At 42.5% G+C, this 20,277-nt stretch overlaps 1 protein-coding gene across 1 annotated transcript in view; it reads left to right on the top strand.

The window, feature by feature from the left end:
• LOC146817750 (uncharacterized) overlaps positions 1–20,277 on the top strand; it is a 746,064-nt gene that overhangs the window by 32,793 nt on the left and 692,994 nt on the right. Inside the window, exons 2-3 of the mRNA XM_085609232.1 lie at positions 3,192–3,338; positions 12,047–12,119. Coding sequence (XP_085465358.1) covers positions 3,193–3,338; positions 12,047–12,119 — 219 coding nt within the window. The 5' untranslated portion in view covers position 3,192. The remainder of the gene's footprint in view (positions 1–3,191; positions 3,339–12,046; positions 12,120–20,277) is intronic.

The following is a 20,277-nucleotide window of genomic DNA, read 5'->3' as shown; positions in this document are numbered from 1 at the left end:
GTTATAGTTAGGACCGTGTCTCCATAGGAAATCTCAAAATTCTATTTTGAATAACTTTGGCGCCGGTTGACGAATCTTCGCGAAATTTTCAAAACTAACGGGGCGCTCCGCTCAGCTCCTACCCTGAAAGTCTCGGGGTGATTCGTCAAGCGGGGGCTGAGAAAAAAGGGGGGTCCCAAAACGCGTTTTCCCCATGCATTTTTCCATAGGACCTTTAGTCGAAGGTACAGCCCAAACGGCTGAACAGAATTACTTGAAATTTGGCAGAGAGGTAGTCCTCAGGTCAGGGAAGTGCCTATTGCAGGTCTGGTGTCAATCTGTTCAGTAGTTCCTGAGAAAATAGCATTTAAAAGCATATAACTATCTATACGCGCGCAAAGTGCGCGCACGGTGCGCGCACGGTGCTGTGCGCCAGCGAAATTTTGATTGGTTGTTAGATGTCAGTCAACATTCGAATCGGTCGAAATCAGGAAGTGTCGGCCGCCATTTTGTCTCTCGCACTGACAAGGAAAGGGGGAAAAAAGGTGGAAAACGTGAAAAGGGGGCAGGGAAGAGAGTTCCTGACCCCCTAGCCTTTGTCAGGGGGTCACAGAAGGACCCCCAAGGGTGAAATAAACATTTTATATTTTTTTATAAAAATCGCGTGGTGCGCGTACGGTGCGCGCACCGTGCGCTCAACGCGCGCACACGTTGCGCGAAGCGCACCGCGTGCGCACGGTGAAATACCTTAAAATAAAATATATATATTAATAAATACATAACTTAGCATTTAAAAAACCGTACAAATTCACTGAAAAAAACATAGGTTTCACACACGTTACAGTTAGGAATTAGCATTTAAAAAACCTTGCAAATTCACTTAAAAAACCGTAGGTTTCACACAGGTTATAGTTAGGTGGACATTTCACTCGTAAAAAACCAATGAAATTCCCCCGGTATAGTTAGTTCAGATAACTATAACTCGCGCGACCGCCACTCTATAACAAGGATGATGTCATCAGTGATGTCATGAGTGATGCCACTGACCATGTCATGAGTGATGTAATATGTGACGTCATGAGCAGTAGATTGCGGGTGCGCGAGTTATAGTTATCTGAACTAACTACAACGGGGAATTTCATTGGTTTTTTACGAGTGAAATGTCCACCTAACTATAACCTGTGTGAAACCTATGGTTTTTTAAGTGAATTTGCAAGGTTTTTTAACTGCTAATTCCTAACTATAATGTGTGTGAGACCTATGGTTTCTTCAGTGAATATATATATATATATATATATATATATATATATATATTTGATGTCGATCCCAAAAAAATGATCAAGTTAAAAACTCTTATTGAAGTGAGTAGTACCAACAGAGACAAAGCAGACCCCAATCACGGCCCCCAGACCCAACTAAAAAACAATAATACATTTGAGGGGTGTCACACCCCAAACACCTGCTGAAGCCATAACTCTACCAGTCCCACGGTATCCTGATAGTTCTCCCTGGGAACTCATGGCTACGGCCACATTCAGCACAGCGGCATTGAGTCCCTGCCTTGGGAACACTTGTTTTACATTTATTTTCACTGCACGCACTCTTCTTCATCATTGCTACAAGAAGCATTAATGGAAGAGTTATGAAATCGGTGCATGGGGGCAGGGCTTCATATTTGTAATGTACTAAGCCTAAATTGCAAATAGAGGAGGGCTTGCAGGAAAATTAATAGGGCACGCCAAGCCTTGAGTCTGGCTTAGCTCTAGGAGTTAGTGCAACCAACATAATGTAAACATATGATACAATCCCTTTAAAATAAAAAAAAAAGTGTATTTATTTTATTTGTGGAAGTGTTTAACCTTAGTACAACAGAATATATCACTCCAAAGAAAGACATTTAGTCAGTACTCATGTAAACCCTAAAGTGGCCTAGGTTATTATTATAGATAAAGCAACATTTCAGTCTATTAAAAGAAATGTAAGAGGAGTTTGTACAGCACATTCTGAACACAAGTATTTAAGAGTATGCTCATATGTGATAATAAGGAAAAAGGAGGGTCTGTGAAAAAAATACATGCCTAGGATTACACAATTTGGACAAGCAGGGAAGTCTGTATTGATTTCAGGTTATCTGGTTTGACTTTTTGAAACTCTGCCACTAGATGGGTATCTTGGTCTCTTTCTCTCTCCCATTCACATCAAAGGTCACTGGTTTGTCCTTCGTTTTTGACTCACAACCAGAAAAAATTACAAAGATAACAGGGCTGACTCCGCGCCCCCAGACCCAACTGCAAAGCCAAGAATGCATTTATTTGAAGTGTATCACATCACCCTAAGCAAAGACCCTGCCCATTCTGTGTGCTATGGTGGGCAATGGCAAAATATGAACGACCGTTAAACAGAAGTACCAGGCTGGATCCTTCCTGAGCCAGAACACAAGTGACCCTGGACCGGGTTGGCCCTAGTTTAGGCTCATCAGCTAGGTATATTTGTTCAAGTGACAGTGTGCATATGACCGACGTCTGAGCGTACCCATCCGACTTAGAGCGACACAAATATTTGTTCAATGGCACATGGCTTAACCCCTTGAGTGCCCGCCCCTTTCCCCGCCCTGTGCCGGCCGTTGCATTAGCGGGCGGGGTTTATGACGAGCTGGTCTCGTCATGGGCACAGCGCAACCGCGGCCCATGACGAGACCAGCTCGTCATGGGCACTCAAGAGGTTAAGAGGGACATAGTCCATGGCTAGGGAATTAACAATGACATGTTCACTGGCTAAACGACCATGATGGGCACTTTCACTGGCAGTGAGAGGCCACTGTCTATATTCTCTGTTTTGAGCTGCCCAATCGGTATACTTACTCGTACTAGAATTTTGGTGGAGGAATTGACTACTACCAAAATGTTGGTAAATTAGGTAGGTATTTTGTGAACAGTCTTATGTAGAGTTTACATGGATGTTAACACGATTTTTACTAAGTTTTAATCACTATTGTATACGATGAAATAGGCACATAAAAGGCATGCACATGGAATTGTGAGTTAGTTAATCATATTTTACTTGTTGACGTTGGTGTATCTTACATACTGCATAAGTTGACTTTTTCCTCGATCCCTTTCAAATGGGAACCCTACTTTTCTTTCCCTCGTTCAACCGTCTAAAGTGTTTGCTTTCTGAGACCTACTTTGTGTTCTCTTTGTGCAAAATCCCAGGATGCAGGATATGAGTGATGTGTACAAGGTCTCCTCTGTGGAGCGGATCCAGCAGCTGGAGGAGGAGCTGGCGGTACAACTGGCCGAGCTGAAAACAGAGATTGAGAACAATGGGATTCTTCAGGGAACCCCCAACCGAGCTTACAGGTAAGGTGTTTTGCAGGTGATGGACAACACTGTGGTTTATGGCCTACTGAGCAAAACATTAACGTTCATTCATCACCAGTGTGTTATCACATTCTTTGGAAATGACAGGTCCTGTAGCATCACTCTGAGGGCAAAAGCCCCCCTACATTTCTCTGGACTCTGGGATACATATTCTCTCATGTTGTCCGTGTAGCAGTATTTAGTAGGGCCATGTCATTTACGAGCAGGATTGAATCTAGAGGGTGCAACAATTTAGTAAGGAAAACATGCTACCATTTTGGGGATTTTTACTTTCTATTTTGAGGAGATCCTCCTCAAAGGCTCAGCTTTCTGAGTGATGCAGCCAAAAGTAAATGCCTACAGATGTTCATGGATCTCAACGGCACTCTACTTTTGAGGCCATTTTGTTGGTTTAGTCTTGCCCGTGTTCTCAAACAGCACCCTGAATTTCAGTAGTTATATTCCACCTCTCCATTCTTCAGTTATCATTTAATCTACCTTAATTTGCCTCTCACTAACTCAGAATTGGCTTCAGAATGCACAAAGTGTGTACCCATTTGAGGAATGTTATAGGACTCTAAAAAAAGTATATTCCTGTGAACAGGTTCTGCATTGCACTGAAAGTATTATTACATACAAGAACTTGAAACATTTCTCCAACTCTTATTACCGTGTCAACCTCTTCTTGCATAAATAAATACTGAACCGGACTACAACTATACTTGGTGGATAAATTGTGATTTTTCTGGGCTTACCCCTTCCCATTTCCACAGTGAATAAAGTACATAGCTTTCAGTTTGTGCTCGACCTCCAGCTTCGTATCAAAGATAAGATAATGACCCTACTCTCCGCACCAATTGTTTCAACAGTTATAATCAATCAATCAAGCAGTACCATAAAGCGCGGCTTATCACAGGTGAGGGTTTCCAAGCCCTCGGTTGCTGGGTTTAGTCCAAATGCCAGGTCTTGAGTCTCTTCTTGAAGTCCGTCAGCAAGGGTGATGTTCTGAGGTGGAGGAGGAGGGCGTTGGAGGACTTGGTGGGAGAAGGAGCGACCTCCAATGTGCCTACGGCCGATGCACCAGGTCTGTGCGAGGGTGAGGGGGGCGGAGCAAGGGTTCCTAGATGGTTTGTGGAAGTTCAGGTGGTGGGTGATGTATTTCTTGTCCTTGGTCGTGGAGGGTTTTATAGGCGTGTGTCAGTAAATTTAACTGGCATCATTCTGGACGAAGAGCCAGTGGAGGTTTCTCATGTGTTGGGTGACTTGAGTCCATTGGGGCATCTGGCCGCTGAGTTATGTATCATCTGGAGCCTAATCATGAGTTTGGTGGTAAAATGTGTATCTTGACCATAATACCCTTTTTATAATATTGAAAGGAAAAGTGTCTAAACACCAAACTACCCTTCAGTTGAATAAAAGCGGGCTCTTAACATATTATCTGATTATGAAAAGAGGATTGTCTTGCTTTGAACTTCAAGAAGACTCCTGCCCCATGCTTAATGTAAGCAGAAGTGCACACATGTTCACATATTGGTGGTGTTCCAGATATCTTGGGATTCTTTGGATAAAAAGTTGAGATGATAGCAATGTGACAAGTTAAAGTTGTTTGCGACATATATTTTAGCTAACGTTCTAAAATTAAATATAGGCGATGTACCATTCAAATGTTGATAAGGGTTTATAATGACAAGGTGCTTTCATGGTCTTACATGACACATTCAGTGTGGTTCCAGTATAACAGATTGATTGGAGACCCCTGCTTTAAACAGGGTCTCCAACCATTTCTCATAAGAGCTACTTATGTTAAATGAAAATCCTGCCGAGGTACTGATATTATTATACATGTGATAGTTACCACATCAAACAAGATTACATTAGTGGCTACTATATGCAAGATTACCAGCTGCGATCACCTCAGTGTATGAGGCACGGTTGCCATCAGAAACATAAAACATTCTATGTTAATGTGGAAATCCGCTACATGGTAATACATACCAGCCATACCTTTACTGCCTCTAGCACCAAGTTAATATTAGGAATAGTCTCCTCAATTGGATTTTTTCACTCAAATATCCGATTAAAATATATTTTGGAAACTACCATTTTTCTCCAAACATCAGCTTATGAATTCAGAAAATGCACATATTTTCATCTTGAATACACATTTTGAATTTTGGGATATATATTATTGCAACCAAGCAAAAGCTTCTAAGTTAGTTCACTGGGCTGTACACAGTAGAGCTACTCACAGGTAACTGGAGAGCTACCAGTGGCTCACAAACGACTCATTGGAGATGCCTGGTTTAAAGCCACGAGTGCTGTTCAGGCCCCACCACTATGAAGACTCCTAGAATTGTGCCAGTCTACTGCTCTTGCATGGATACGCTTGAAATCGGGTACCTTATCTGCAATTTGTCCGAAGTAGGTCAGCCAGCCGAAATCGGGCAAACTGAAGTAGTTTCTATTTTTCTTGAGTAGCTAAGTTTTAGTTTTTCCAAACTTTTTCATGACAATACTCTGGATGTATATGGATACACAATATTGCCTGTGCTTGGTGTAAGATAACGAAGGAATGATGAAAATTCAGTTTTGTAGTTTGGGTGAGATTGAATCACTTATTCACGTTTTGCTTCTCTGTTTCAAACTGTAGGACAAAGATGTCAATACATAGTCTCGTCTGATTATGTATAGATTTGAAATTGATATACATAATTTAAATGATGATTTGGTTTCAATGGACATAAATGAAATAAAGTTGTGGAAAAGCATTTTTGTAAAATAGTTATTAAATATGTGAAAATGAAATTTTGATATCAATCATTTTTCTGAGTATATTTGGATTTAGTAAAGTGAATGTAAACTATTCATATAGATACGCCCACCATCAGCAGTCTTTCCCTTGAGTCCCTATCCATGAGCCCCATGTCAGTGAATCCCTTAGCCCCATCCTTTCCTCTAGTGGTATCTTCAGTGTTTCTCTTGGCGGCCACTTTGACTCTAGTCATTGAGTAGCATAGAACTGTAAAAGCCTGACAGATCCAGAAAGTGTTCCATGGCTTTCCAAATGGGAGTAGGAGGTAGGCATACACCGTTATATAACTGTCCCACACCATAGTTCATCACTTCTTTAGCTTGACTAAATGAATGCTCATCGCTTCATTCACACATGACAAATTGTACATGGAAGAATAACGAGGGAGGGTGTGTTATGAGTTGGGCTCTCGGTTTTATGGTATTTATTTTTGGAACATTTCTGTCTGTATTTATCTATATTTATCTTGCGTTTTGTGAACAGAAAAGGCGATAACTTGTATATTTCCGCATTTATTTTACAGGTAAATGTGCACTCATACTTTGATGTCTGTCAGGTTTCAGGACAGTACTCAGCCAAAAATAACAAAATAATAAACCTACATGAAAAAAAATAGCTTAATAGCCAAATACATGTTGAGATATGCAGTAATTTAAGCAAATCTCATTCAACTTTGTGACTCTCCATGCTGCCAATATGTACAGCTATAGGTCTGAACTTCATTAATCTCAGCATGGAGAGTCACTCAAAAGAAGCCAAATTATATGTTTTTTTCACTTTTACAAATTAATACAAATTGGAAACACAATGTTTTCTGTGTGTATTTATCTGTAAAAATCAGTGAAAACGGAAAGCAGGGAGCCCTAGAAATGTGCAATGGTAGCCGTTTTCATTGGTGCCACAGCTGAAAAGAATTCCTGTCTTCATAGGAGCCATTTTCGAGCAGGCGTTTGCTGTAAGAGCCTGTGTGTGTAAAGTAACACTGCACTGTCTTATTTTAAAGCAATATCAATTTCAGGGATGTTCAGTAGGTCCTTCTAATCTTCATAAATCTCCCACTTACTGGATTTATTTGATAGTCTCTTCAAATCTTGCCTCAAATGTAAGCACAACTTAATAAGCAATTTTGAGAATTTAGGAGAAAAAATCTAATGTAATAAATTAGCTTTTCTGCGTATAGCATTGCACAATGCCAATTCAAAGCATGTAGTCTATTTGAAAGAAGGATAATGAAAAAAAGTGCTGTCCTCAACACCTCATCGCACAGATTCTCCTACAGTACAACGCCCAGTTCCATTGAACTACACTTCACCCTGTGCATAGAACCAGTTGCTCTTTTGTTCACCTCATTCTATACTGTCCTGGTGCTTGGAACAATTTTATTCTCCCAGTAGCCAGCACTGGGTGCTCTCTTGCTACTTTTCACCCAGTGCTCCTCTGGTGCATCTCCCGGTCACCCTCTGTTGCACCACACCTTATACCCCCATTGCACAGCACCCGGTGGTCCCCTGATGTCCATCATCCTGTGACTTGAGCTGCAGTGGCTTAGGAAAGATTGTTGGTCTGTGTACATTGGTCACAATATAAAGAAAACCTGATTGTACTTTAACTCCACCCCTATTCAAGGATCCCTGGGGCAGTGTAATAATATCTCTGCTCAGATGCTGGCTTCTAAAGAATGCCAATCAAATCTGGATCCGGATGTACAATTCTCACTGTTTGTCAATCTACCACAATGCAAATCCTCTTGTTAAAATAATCAAGAAGGAAAAATGTATTTCATTGGTGCCTGTATACCTGTGGGCCTGTTTGCATAGGAGTACTGCACATTTGTCTGTTTAATTTATATAGATGAAAGCTTCTAGGTCTAGGATCGAACTGTATCCATTCCATTATTCCTAGTAGTTTAGATCCTGGCTGTGCGCCTTGCCTATTCAGGCTATGGTCGCCCCCATCTCCCAGCTTTCTCAAAAACACTGCAAAGGTTTTTGTTAAATTGCAGATCACTGCCTAAACACGCAGCAGAGATGTTCATCTTGTTAATGGATGAAAGTCCAGTTGTTTTATTTGTCATAGAAACCTGGCTGAACTTGGGTTCAGACCCCGAAACAGTTCAATCCCTTCCCCCTGATTATGTAATACAGAGGTTGGATAGTACGAGAGGCAAAGGGGGCGGTGTCGCCATTATCTATAAAAGCCACCTCACCTGTCGGACTTTTGGGAGTCCTCTACCAGATTGTGAGAACCTCCATTTTTCGATAGGTTTCATGCCCACGCTCTCCCTCTCAGGCATTCTAATCTATCGACCCCCCCGATCTATGGGCCAATTTTGTTAATCATTATCTGAAACAGTCGCTAAACTCACTAGTACCGCCTCTAATTTTACTCTTCTGGGTGATTTTAATGTACATTTCGACGATTCCGCATCGACGGTCGCAATTGAGCTATCCCAGGATCTTGCGGCCTACCAGCTTACACAGAAGGTGTTTCATACGCCACATTTGAAAGGACACCTCCTAGAACCTATATTCTCCAACCTGGAGGAATTAACCGGTCAGGAACCAATTCCAATCTCCTGGTCAGACCATTTTTTGATACCCTTTTTTTGGTCCCCCTCTTGTGTCACCTCCTCAACCCGGCCAACGCGAATAATGCCTTGCTGTTGGCTGGAACTCCCCTTCGATAAGTAGGTGTCGGCACTGGAAAATTCTAAGCCGCCCCCTGACACCGATCCGACTGAGGCCAACGAAAGATTTAACAACTGGATCGAGGGTACACTAGACCAGGTCTTTCCGAAGAAAATAATTCAGAACTGAAAGAGTCTGGAGAAAGGACTTCTCCCTTAGTAAGAAAAAGGAATATAGGGACTCCATTAAAGCATACATGACTGAAATCAAGAAGGCTCAGGCCTCCTATTATGAGGAAAAAATTGCCCTTGCAGCTAACTCCCCCGTGAAGCATTTCGTATTGTGAAAAAATTACTCAGTCTCCTCTCCCCCTGATATATCTGATGTAACGGGCCAACGCTGCAATGAACTTGCAGACTATTTTTATAATAAATTTCAAACAATTTATATGTCTTTCTTCCCTGCTGACAGTCATAACAATTTTTATTCAGAGGAGACTAGCCTATGCAGCAGGGAACATTCTTTAGAGGCCTTTTTCCCTAATGGACCATGATTCACTCCAGGCTATTTCAACACTCGTTAAGAGTGGGTTGCCTTGAGACTCTGTCCCTCCCAAGATTCTGAAACAGGCAGTCGAATCGTTGGCCCTATTATCCTGGATTTGATCAATTCCTCGATCTCCGCTGGTGTGGTCCCTCCTTTGTGGAAAAGAGCTATGATGAAATCTCTCTTGAAAAAACCTAGCCTGGACCCAGATTGCCTCGGTAACTATCGCCCCATCTCGCTTCTCCCAGGGATTAGCAAAATAGTGGAGAAACATGTTAATTCGGTACTCTGTGTGTACTTGGAATCCCATAACCTTCTCCATTCCTCTCAAATCGGCTTTGGCCCGTGCCAAGGAACTGAAACAGCTCTGCTTGCAGTTGTTGAAGATTCAAGAAAGATTCTCAATGTAGGAGGCTCCTCTGCTGTGATTCTCTTAGATCTCAGTGCAGCCTTCGACACGGTCAACCACCATATTCTGGTCCAATGACTCAGAAGTTTGGGGGTAACCGGAGTAGCCCTAACATGATTGCAATATTTTCTGGAGGAAAGATCTTTCCAGGTGTTTGAGGGTGAGGTTATCTCGAAATCTTTGCCTCTTCATTGTGGGGTCCCTCAGGAATCGTCCCTGAGCCCCACCCTTTTTAATGTTTATATGGCTCCTCTTGCAGACATTGTTCTTCCTTTTGGGGTGCACATTGTGACTTACGCCGATGATACCCAACTGGTTGTAGCGCTGAACCATTCAGACAAGGCCTCCACTGGCCTTTGTCCTTGCCTTGACGAAGTAGCCAAATGGATGAAACGCTCACATTTAAAACTGAATGGCGACAAGACTGAGCTTATGCTCCTTGGCAATCCCTCTCTTTTTAAAGCGAACACCATGTGGACAGCCTGTATGGGCCTTGCACCTGCCCCTAAGTCACAGATAAAGAGCTTGGGCTTTTGGCTGGACCAAGACCTTAGCTTCAAAGTCCAGGCTAGGAAGGTTACGGCCTCCTGCTGTGGCATCATAAAGATGCTCCGCAAAGTGCTCCCTCTGCTCCCCTTTCAGGCAAGAATGCTTATGGTCCAGGCTCTTTCTCTTTCACGCCTGGACTACAGGAATGCCCTATATGAGTTCAGACCTCGCTAAGCTTCAAACAGTGCAGAACTGCGCCGCAAGGATTCTCGTGGGGATTCCAAACTGGCAGTCTGCAAAACCCCCCATGAAATCCCTTCATTGGCTCCCTGTTCGAGAGAGAGTTCTCTTCAAGGCTTTGTGCATTACCCACAAGATGTTATGAGGAAAGAGACCAGTGATTAACTCATCTATGGTCCAGCCTTATCGAGCGAACAGGCGGCTGTGCTCAGATGAGCTATACTTGGCCGTCGTTCCTAGAATTAAGAGGGCCAGAAACGGCGACGGGCTTTTTTCATACAATGCTACCAAACTATGTAACTCCCTCCCTCTTCAACTACGAAAGGAATCCAATCGTATGTCCTTTCGTAAGTTGCTGAAAACTTGGCTCTTTCCTAAGTGATTCTTGGGGATTTAGTTTCACCGCTTCAGCGATGGGATGCCTCCAGGTAGCTACGAGCTCTATAAGTGCGGTTTCATTAATTCATTCATTCATTTGTAAGGGCGAATACGTCTATTGATTTAAGTTCATAAATATCTTTAGGTGTGTTTGTGGGCATCCGTGAATTTGTGCATTCTGTTTGAATGCATTGTGGTATAGTGAGTATATTTATTCCATTTATTTGTAATGGATGTATGTGAATGTATGCATGTTCTGTTTGCATGTATAGTGAGTCATTTGTTTGTTGGACTCACTATGCAAAGACCAAACCTATTTGCTTTGTCAGTGATTGTTTTCTTTTCTAAGAGTGCCTCACGATGATGCGCGCTTGTGGTTTTGTAGCGCTACAATTAATAGCTCTTACTATGACTCAGTTCAATGGTGCACCCTTTGAATCCCCTGAAGAATTCAAAGCCAGGCTAGCTGCAGCCTGCAGAGATTAGAACCTGTGATCTGCAGGCTTCACTGGGATCTCCATCCACACCATCACCTCACCTCACAGTTTATCATGTTGGCTGTATACCTGGTTCAGGGGGTCATAATAACATTATTATTTCCAATTTCTTAACACAATATTAAACTTTGCTCCGCAGTAGGTGGATTAAGAAACCTCCAGTTTCCGCCCCCACATTTTACCACATTATGAAAAGACCTGGAAGTCTCAAATCCTACTTCACAGTGTTTATTTTATATTTATAGGTGCTGTGGTTTTTCGCTCTGCTTTGGTTGGATAAATGTCTGAGCGGTGTTTGTGTGGCATGTTTGAACCTGACACTCTCACATTGTACAACAACGTGTTACCTACACTCAGTATGACTCTGTATCCTGAACTGGAGACCATCTTATGTCAACTGTGCACTTTTATACAGAAGCGAAATTAAGGTGACGGTGAGGCAATACCAAGTAGGACACCAGAACTTCCCACCCACCCAGACGTATCATATAACACAATTGTGCCCGGGCAGTCAGTTGCTCTTGTGCCTTGGGTTGCAAAGTATCACTTCGCTTAGGGAAGCAAAACACCACTGCACCTACTCTGCTTTCATTCTACCTGGAAAATAGTTTATCCCATGGGACTGTAGGTGCTTTTTGCTGCCAGCTAATGACGTAGTGCTGCTTATCTTTCAGGTATATACATACTTTTTTTCTTCTGTTTTCCTGCAGTTCGATTGCAATACCCAAGGACATTTCTTACTTCCGGAATGAGCGCGAGATGATCCTAAATAAGGGGCTGCAGGTAAACGAGTACGCCTCTTTTTAATTTCTATGAATGTGCCCTTTCATTGGAAACACATTTTAGGTGAAAATGTCTCTTAGGACATTAATTGCAGTACAGTGGACCCTGGTGATATTTTCTGAAATACATTGGTGTAAGGAGTGATTTTTACATTAGAGTCGCTTTAGTTCGTAGGTGCAGCTTATCAGGGAATATCCCCCTGATGATTCTAGCAGTGTGACTGTACATCATGCCTTTTCTGTCGCCTGCTCCAGTAGGTTACAGTTCGGCATGATAATAGGTCTGTTATAGCAGCTGTACTCTATGCTAGTGAGGTGTTGTAAGCAGGAGGTCACCAGCTGCCCCAACATTCATGTGGAAGGATTTCATTTCAACGACTCGGAGGCTATTCACTCTGTTTTGGCTGCAATAAAGATAAGCTCTCTTACTGAGTGGAGATCCCTCTGCTGATGGTCCTTGTTTCTGCAAGTGCCCACTTCAATGCCAACTACAAAGTATGCTAATTCAGAGGGTCAGAGTGTGTGCTCCCAAAGCAGAACACCATTTACCCAATCACATGCCAACACCAGGAGTCAAGGGGCCCAGGCCCACCAGAGTTCAAGCCCCACCGATCACTTTGATGTCTAGAAGTCCAGGCCTCCATCACCGCCTCAAACCCTGCGCGAAGGTCAGCACATGCATTTACCTTTTTGGATAAGGGCCTTACGAAACACCATACAGTTGCATGCTACGTCTAGTAGTATTTCAAATGTGTTGTATGAATTTAGAAAAGTCTTTACTTACTTGTCAATTAAGTATTTTCACACTTCTGCTTTGACCTTTGCCTCAATTTCCTTTGAAAGAAGGATGATCCATAGGGACATTAAACCTACTAACCTACGCTCTGATTCTGCACCAGCTGGGGGCTAGTTCCACATTATTTCTCTGTGGGGTTGCAAGACAAGTGTTGGTGTGTCTTCTAACCAATAAAAGAATTGAGGGCCTTATTTAGAATTTGGTGGGTGGGATACTCTGTCAAAACATGGCCGTTATTGCATTCTCCATATTACACAAACTACAGGCTAAAATGCACTTGTAATACAACAGACAGGACATATGCCACATTTGTGACAGAGTAGCTCATCTACCAAACTCTAAGTAAGGCCCCTAGTACTCTACTTATCCGTGATAGATACCTGAATGCATCACAACTGGTTACAATGGAAGTCCTGCTATTCTAAAGCTAGTAGGGCCTTTTAGTGGCCATTTTCAGGGGATGATCTCAGCCTTCTTTACCAATAGTTGCACATGCTCAATACAGCCTTGTTCTGTGAATGATTTCTCTTTGCCTAATAATGACAGGCACGCTAGCTATAATGTGCTGGATGTGTGTTCTACATAGGGCTTTATTTAGAGTTGGTTGGTAATGGATACGAGTAAAAAATCTGCAACTACCATCTGCTCAACACTCGATTCACCTGCCACATTTAAGAGGTGGGGGAATTGTTGTTTCTGATTGGTGAGCCTTTGCTTCTGCTGTTGGAATCCACACCATATTAATGGAGACACCATGTCTGCTATCTTTTCTTCTTCTTGGGACCACATGCGATCAAGGTTTCCACACTCTTTGGAATAAAACTGCCAACACTGGGAAACAACTACCAGTGTTTCAGAGAGATTAATTTTCTGCTGCTTCAAAAAACCCTAACATATGGGATTAGTATTTTAAATACAAAATAAATGATGGCCAGTTCATCATACCACCAAGACATGGTGAGACAGTTGGCTTTGCACAGTTTCACTGAATGTTCTCCTGCTGTATTGCTGGAAGCACATTCAGTGAAAAGTCCCCTTTGTGTGGGTGGTAATTATGGTGTGTAGGTTGCAGCTATGTTAGAGGAACAGATCAAGCCTTGATTTGGCCACTTTCATATGTCAGGTCTCAATCTTGGCATCATTGAGATTTCAACCTTGGGAGCAAATCCCCCTCTGGTATGTTCATGTATAAATCTGCTTGCTGCAAACTCTTAAGCTTTATTAGTGTGGGAGAGACATCCATTGTGTAGTAACATTTTGCAAAAACTCAATAAAAGAAATGAAAACTGTTGTAGCGAACCTCCAGAGCAGCACTGGAGGTCACAGTAAAAGAGAAACTGATGTCAGGACTCATGGGTGGTGCCTATGTGCGGCTCTATGTTGTGTCCTCAGGTGGGATGGAGTCATATTAGTGGTGGCGGCTGATGCATAGGGGGGCGCTGGAGTGCCACCCCGCCATCTCCAGCGTACACAGAGAATGGGCGCGAGCCTGCTGTTGTCCCATTTGTGCTTTGCGCTCCTAAAATGTAAAAAGATGAACTGTCAGATCTGTATGTTTGTTGGTTTTCATTTCTTTGACTTGTGCTAGCAACACTGCAAAGTGCGCATGTCAGGAGCACAGGCGAGAAGCATCTGCAGGACTCCATGCTAATGTATGTGGTGTCTTTCATTGTAAGCCCTCTCACACATTTGCAAAGCCATAGACATGCTGCACGTGCGCTGTACAGTGCAGCATGTCTAGGAATAGGAGTCTGGTCAGAAGGAGGCATGGCTTCTCGCTAACACCTATCAAAAGCCAGTATAGAACACAGGTGAAGGGAGCTGGACCTGCTGATCTATCCTGTCTCTTGATAGAGCGATTAGTATAGGTACAACAAGCTTTGGTGCAGTGAGAAATAAAGTAGTTTATACTATTAACCACCTGGACCCATCTGATTCAGCAAACTACAAGCCCATATCAAATGGACCATTCTTAGGAAACATTTTTGAGAAAGCGGTGTTTACTCAACTCTCTAACTTTACCAAACATTATGGCTTACTGTCAGACCAGCAGTCTCTTTTCAGATCAGGCAGAGGCACAGACTAAACCATCAAATCTGTCTGGGATTATCTAAAACGCAAAGTGGACAAAAATGGAGTAGCTGCCTTATTGCTTCTGTATTTATCAGCTCCGTTTAACACTGTCCACCACCAAACGCTGCTGCAAAGACTTCACTATGTTGGAATGCATGAAAATGCTTTAAATGGATTGCTTCTTATCTCACAGACACACAAAAGTGGTGTAGTCTATTCACCCCCTTTCACATCACCTCCTCATACACAATATTGTGGCATTCCTCAGGGTCCATAATATCCCGTCTATTATTCAACATCTACCTAACCCCCTTATCGAATCTGATTAAGTCATACAAACTCACCTACTTTAACCATGCAGATGACACCCAATTCATGGACAGTCCTGAAGACCTCAACAATTCAAAACTCGGTGACTGTCTCTGTGCCGTAAACACATGTATGATGAATAACCATTTAAAGCTCAGTACCGCAAAGGCAGAGAATATGACATGCGGACAATGGCATATCTCAAGACTACCACCATATGGCCTAAGGGACTTGAAACCCCTCTGGTAATATGAAGAGAATTTAGAAAACTAGGCATTACCATGGATTCAGATCTCTCCTTATACCGCATTTTAATCACAGCACAAAGAGTGCCTTCTACACAATGAAAACACTATGTTGGATCTTCTCAGACCTTGCTTACCACCATAAATAGCAATCCATCCTTGCAGCCTGTACCTTGGTTCACCTATGCACAAAATGCAACTCTTTCAACATGCTGCTGCAAGGATTCGTCACCGCCTTCACCCAAGAAAACGCATGAATCCAGTCCTTCAATCGGTCCACTGACTACCTGTACCTACAAGGCCATTGTTCAAGGCACTCATCACTGTCCACAGAGCCTCTCAAAGAAAAGGAACGCTATACCTGCAAGTTAAATTCATGCAATACAAACCAAGCAGAACACTGTGCTCCAGGCTTGCGCCACTTATCATCATATCGCCATACAATAGGAAATCTGTAGGAGGCAGACCTTTCTCAGTACAAGCCGCCAAGCTCTGGAACGTAATACCAGCCAGCATTAGAAGCATCCTAGAGCATAATAATTTCAGAAGACAGTTGAAAACATGGGTATTTCCTAGATAACTGCACCACCTGCATCCCGGCAAGAGAGCCCAGAAAACAGTCACAACCTCAAGTGTAATTCACAGCTTATGCCCAACTAATTACAAACAGCTTAGCCAGCAAACTACTGTCGTTATTCAGGTAAGCAAAAAGTGCTGAAGTATTATTCGCTGTGACATTATATAGTTATATGCTTCCTTATGGAACAGTTATGCCCCATAATGACGCTAAAACCATAATACTCAGCAATCCTCAATAATTTATAACTTATGCCTCTTAAATTGATATAAGATATATCTGCTATGCGGACTGTTCATCACCAACACTGTACAGCCAAAAAAACAACCATCACCAAATGAACAGGCGTGGATTAACTGAAGAGATGTGTCACATAGTACTGGACAATTTTGGAGGACTTTAATATAGTCCATTCAAAGCAGGTCCAAAATATCTATATGATCTGACCACTTCTTTACATCTCACATAGACACTGAAATATGGAATGATAATAAAAATGTCCATACCAACAGATCTCTCCACTTCTTCCATCCAACCATGCCAGCTCAGGACCACAACCATACGCAAAATCTCAGATTGGACAATCCAGTGCAGTAACCTGCTGAGCTCAATATATCATATGATGTACCATAAAAGGACCTGCAGAGTTATTCAAAGCTACCGGCATGCTGAAAACCATAAAAATGTGATTCTGTCTCTTACACTTTATCATCCAACACACTGCTACTCGCTGCGTCTCATAACATGATAACCGCACCTTGGTGGTCATCAAGCACAACATGGAAACACTTCCAATGAAGGATCAAAACAAAAATAACATCCTTGCAACCACACATCCTACATGCTGTAGTGTGCTACTCATGTAGGGAAGTACTTCAGCGCCTCAAATAGGGGTAGTAAGAGCTATATGAACGCGGCAATACAATACAATGTAATGGTACTTGGATAGTGTAAACCTAGCTGAACAACAATGGAGCATGAAACACAAACCAAGTTTGGTGAGTGCTAATGATCAGCAAATCCCAGTTTCCTCCGATCACATTCATAGCCAGCATCCCACAGCCAGGGGCTTTCAAAGTACAAAAATAACTCTTTATTTACACTTTATAAAGTGAAAAGTGCTAATGCAAAGAGACGTGCCAAAGGTAGGGGAGGGTGGCAGCTGCGTCAAACAGGGCCAAACACATGCTTGTATTTAAATCAGACGCAGCTTGACGAATTTTTCTGTTACCCTATAAATAGAAGGTGATTATGCAAGATTAATTCAAGATTGAGCAAATGTATATGAAAAATGAAATGCTCACTTGTTAACATAGTAAACAAATGTATTCATAATTATATAGCTCCAAATAGCAAGCTTTTTAGCCAAAGTGAATATCTACAAATAGCAAAGGAATATCAGTTCCATCATATTAACAATTAATCCAATAGCATATCCAAATTACTTTATTTCGGATACAGAAAAACCTTAAAAAGTACAAATACATCAGATTTGAAACAGCTCTTAAAATCAATAAAACAAGTTAAAAATGTGAAGATAATGGAGATCCTAAAATCAGGGACAGTGCTCATTAGAAAGTGCAAATAGGCGAATAATAGCAGCGTGCATAGATTTTAAACATTGCATAAAAGCGAATGCAATTTTTAGCAATTAAAACCCCATGGCAAAAATGTGTAAATCCAGATAACAGACAATTATCTTTTGAGAAATAGCGAGGAAAATGAGCAACGTACATGAATCCCAATGATACCTACCAGCAGAAACAGTTGGTATAAGAGTAGTGCCCCAGGCCGAAGCGTAATTATAAATAAATAGATAAAAAATTCATTAAGTAAAGGGAATTTAGTGCCCATTGAATAAGGTGTGCAGGTTATGAGCGAGGACACCTTCTCTAATCAAGTCTGCGGGTGCCCTGGCAGGGAGGAATTATCCAGTTATAACATCTCTAGCACAGGCCTGCAACGCAGCTGCGTTAACAGACCAAGTCCACTTGAGAAATCTTGAAAGAGCAAACACAATGGGCTCTAGCATTTCAAATTTTAATATACGCAAAGCTAGCATGCACTGCTTTCCACCTATGTCACGACATAATGGAAGGATCCACCTAGAACTTGTGTTTTCTACTTGTGAGCGAATATTAGGAAATGTGCCTCGGTTAGGACAGAAAGGGCAGTCCCCTACTACTTCCCCCACCTTGCACCACTTGGAGTTAAAAGCCCTGAGTGGTAAAGTACCAACTAGCGAATATACAAGAACTTTAAACCCATCAACCCTCGCCTTGCACCATACTATCCTGAGGACATAATCCCAGTAAATTCCTCTTAGCTGAGTTACTTCTCATTTTGCTGGGATCTACCCACACGCCCTTGCGCTTTAGTTCGCTGCATAAGGTTTTCACAGCTTTCAGCCATGATGTGGTGCAGCACTTGTCTAGCGTTATTAACTCCTGCAGCACAACGTTTTTACGGGGCCAACTAAGGGGTTGTCCAGATTCTAATTCAATAAGTCAAGATTATAAGGCAGACAGTATGGTCAATCCTAATAAGGTTCAGGTCCATCTTAGGGTACAAGTGGTGTACTCACTGGGACAGTCAGGATAGATCTTACAAATATATTTTCCATAATGGTTGATTGCGAAGTGTCCCCCAAGCCCCAGATTTCTGCCCCGTACAGTGAACCTCCTTTGGCCACAGCTCTGTGCACTTAAGCAGCGGCGACCGGTTCAGGTAAGTGCGGTGGGACGGGGCGGGAGGGGGTGTCGACAGACGACGGAATAGGGAAAATTAAATAAATCCTATTCCGTCATCTGTCGACTTCCCTCCCTGCCGCTCCGTCCCACCCCGCTTACCTGCACCGGTCGCGGCTGCACTGAAGAGCAGGAGACACTGCCCCGATGATCGAAGTTTTGTGCTTCTTAACAACAGCTGCTGATTTATGAATTAGTGTAGAATTGCTTTCTTGCAGCTGTAGGTCCCAAGAAAGCTTATCCACAAACATAACTCCCAAGTAATCGAAGCTCTTAACCTGATCTATACTTGCTTTCTCCACGGTCATTCTATTCCTAAAGGTGCGGTGGGGATTAATGGCCATGTACTTAGATTTTCCTGCATTGAACTAGGCTCCTGCTCCTACTAAATCCCACAAAGTGATTTAACAATTCCTGTAAGTCCATTGGTGTACAAGAGAGCAGCAGTTTGTCATCAGCAAAAAGCAATAAAGTTGGTTATGGGCACTGGCTATCTTGGGGACATCATGCTGGCACTTATTCAATGCTTCTATCACGCCATTCATTTCCAGAGAGAACAGCGTGGGGGCCAGGACACATCCATGCCTCACCCCTTGCTTGATGGGAATCCTAGGGGACAGGTCACCCTGATCATTCCATCTAACCTGGGCATATGAGTCTGTATGCAATCTGATAAGAAGATGGAGAAGATCATGTGGGATTCCCATTCGTGCCAGAAGCTCCCAGAGAGTATGCCTCGGTACCAGATCTAATGCAGTCCTCATGTCCATGAAGGCTACATATAGATTGTCTTTATTGATGGTAATATACTTCCAGCAGATGGTCATGAAGCAGAATATCCGGTCGATGGTGCTAATACACTCATGGAAACCTGCCTGTGAGTGCAATAGAACCTGGTGTTCTTCCATCCAGGCCTGTAGGTGACATAAAACTTGACTGCAGAACATTTTCTGGGTATTATCAATAAGGCTGATTGGCCTATAATTGGCACGGATATCTTTTGAACAGGAACAATAATTGCACAGCCCATGACTCTTGGATTTCCTCCCCACTTGCTACAGCATTACATAAGCTGTTCAAGTTGGAGACCCAGATGTTTGGTTCTGGGTGGAATACATCCACTGGTATGCTATCAAGGCCAGGGACCTTTCCTTCTTCATGTGTGAGAGAGCCTCCCTGGTTTCGTATAGGGAAAAAATACGATTTAAGGGTCATTGGAGAGGTCAGGAACAGCGAAAATACGGGCCGTCCTATCATCCTCCTGGTAGCAAATGCCTGGGCTAGTTGTATCCAGATCAAAAGGAACAGAAACATCAGGAACGGTGGATCCACTATTTCTTCCAGTAGCGATAATTTTCTAAACTACTTTATAATCTAGTTTCCCAGGCGCCTCTAGCAGTTTTGACCACTGT

This window comes from Triturus cristatus, chromosome 6 (assembly GCF_964204655.1).
Source record: "Triturus cristatus chromosome 6, aTriCri1.1, whole genome shotgun sequence".
In the NCBI taxonomy this organism is placed as follows: Eukaryota; Metazoa; Chordata; class Amphibia; order Caudata; family Salamandridae; genus Triturus; species Triturus cristatus.
Note: the sequence above shows the minus strand (reverse complement) of the source record. Positions and strands in the feature narration are given on the sequence as shown.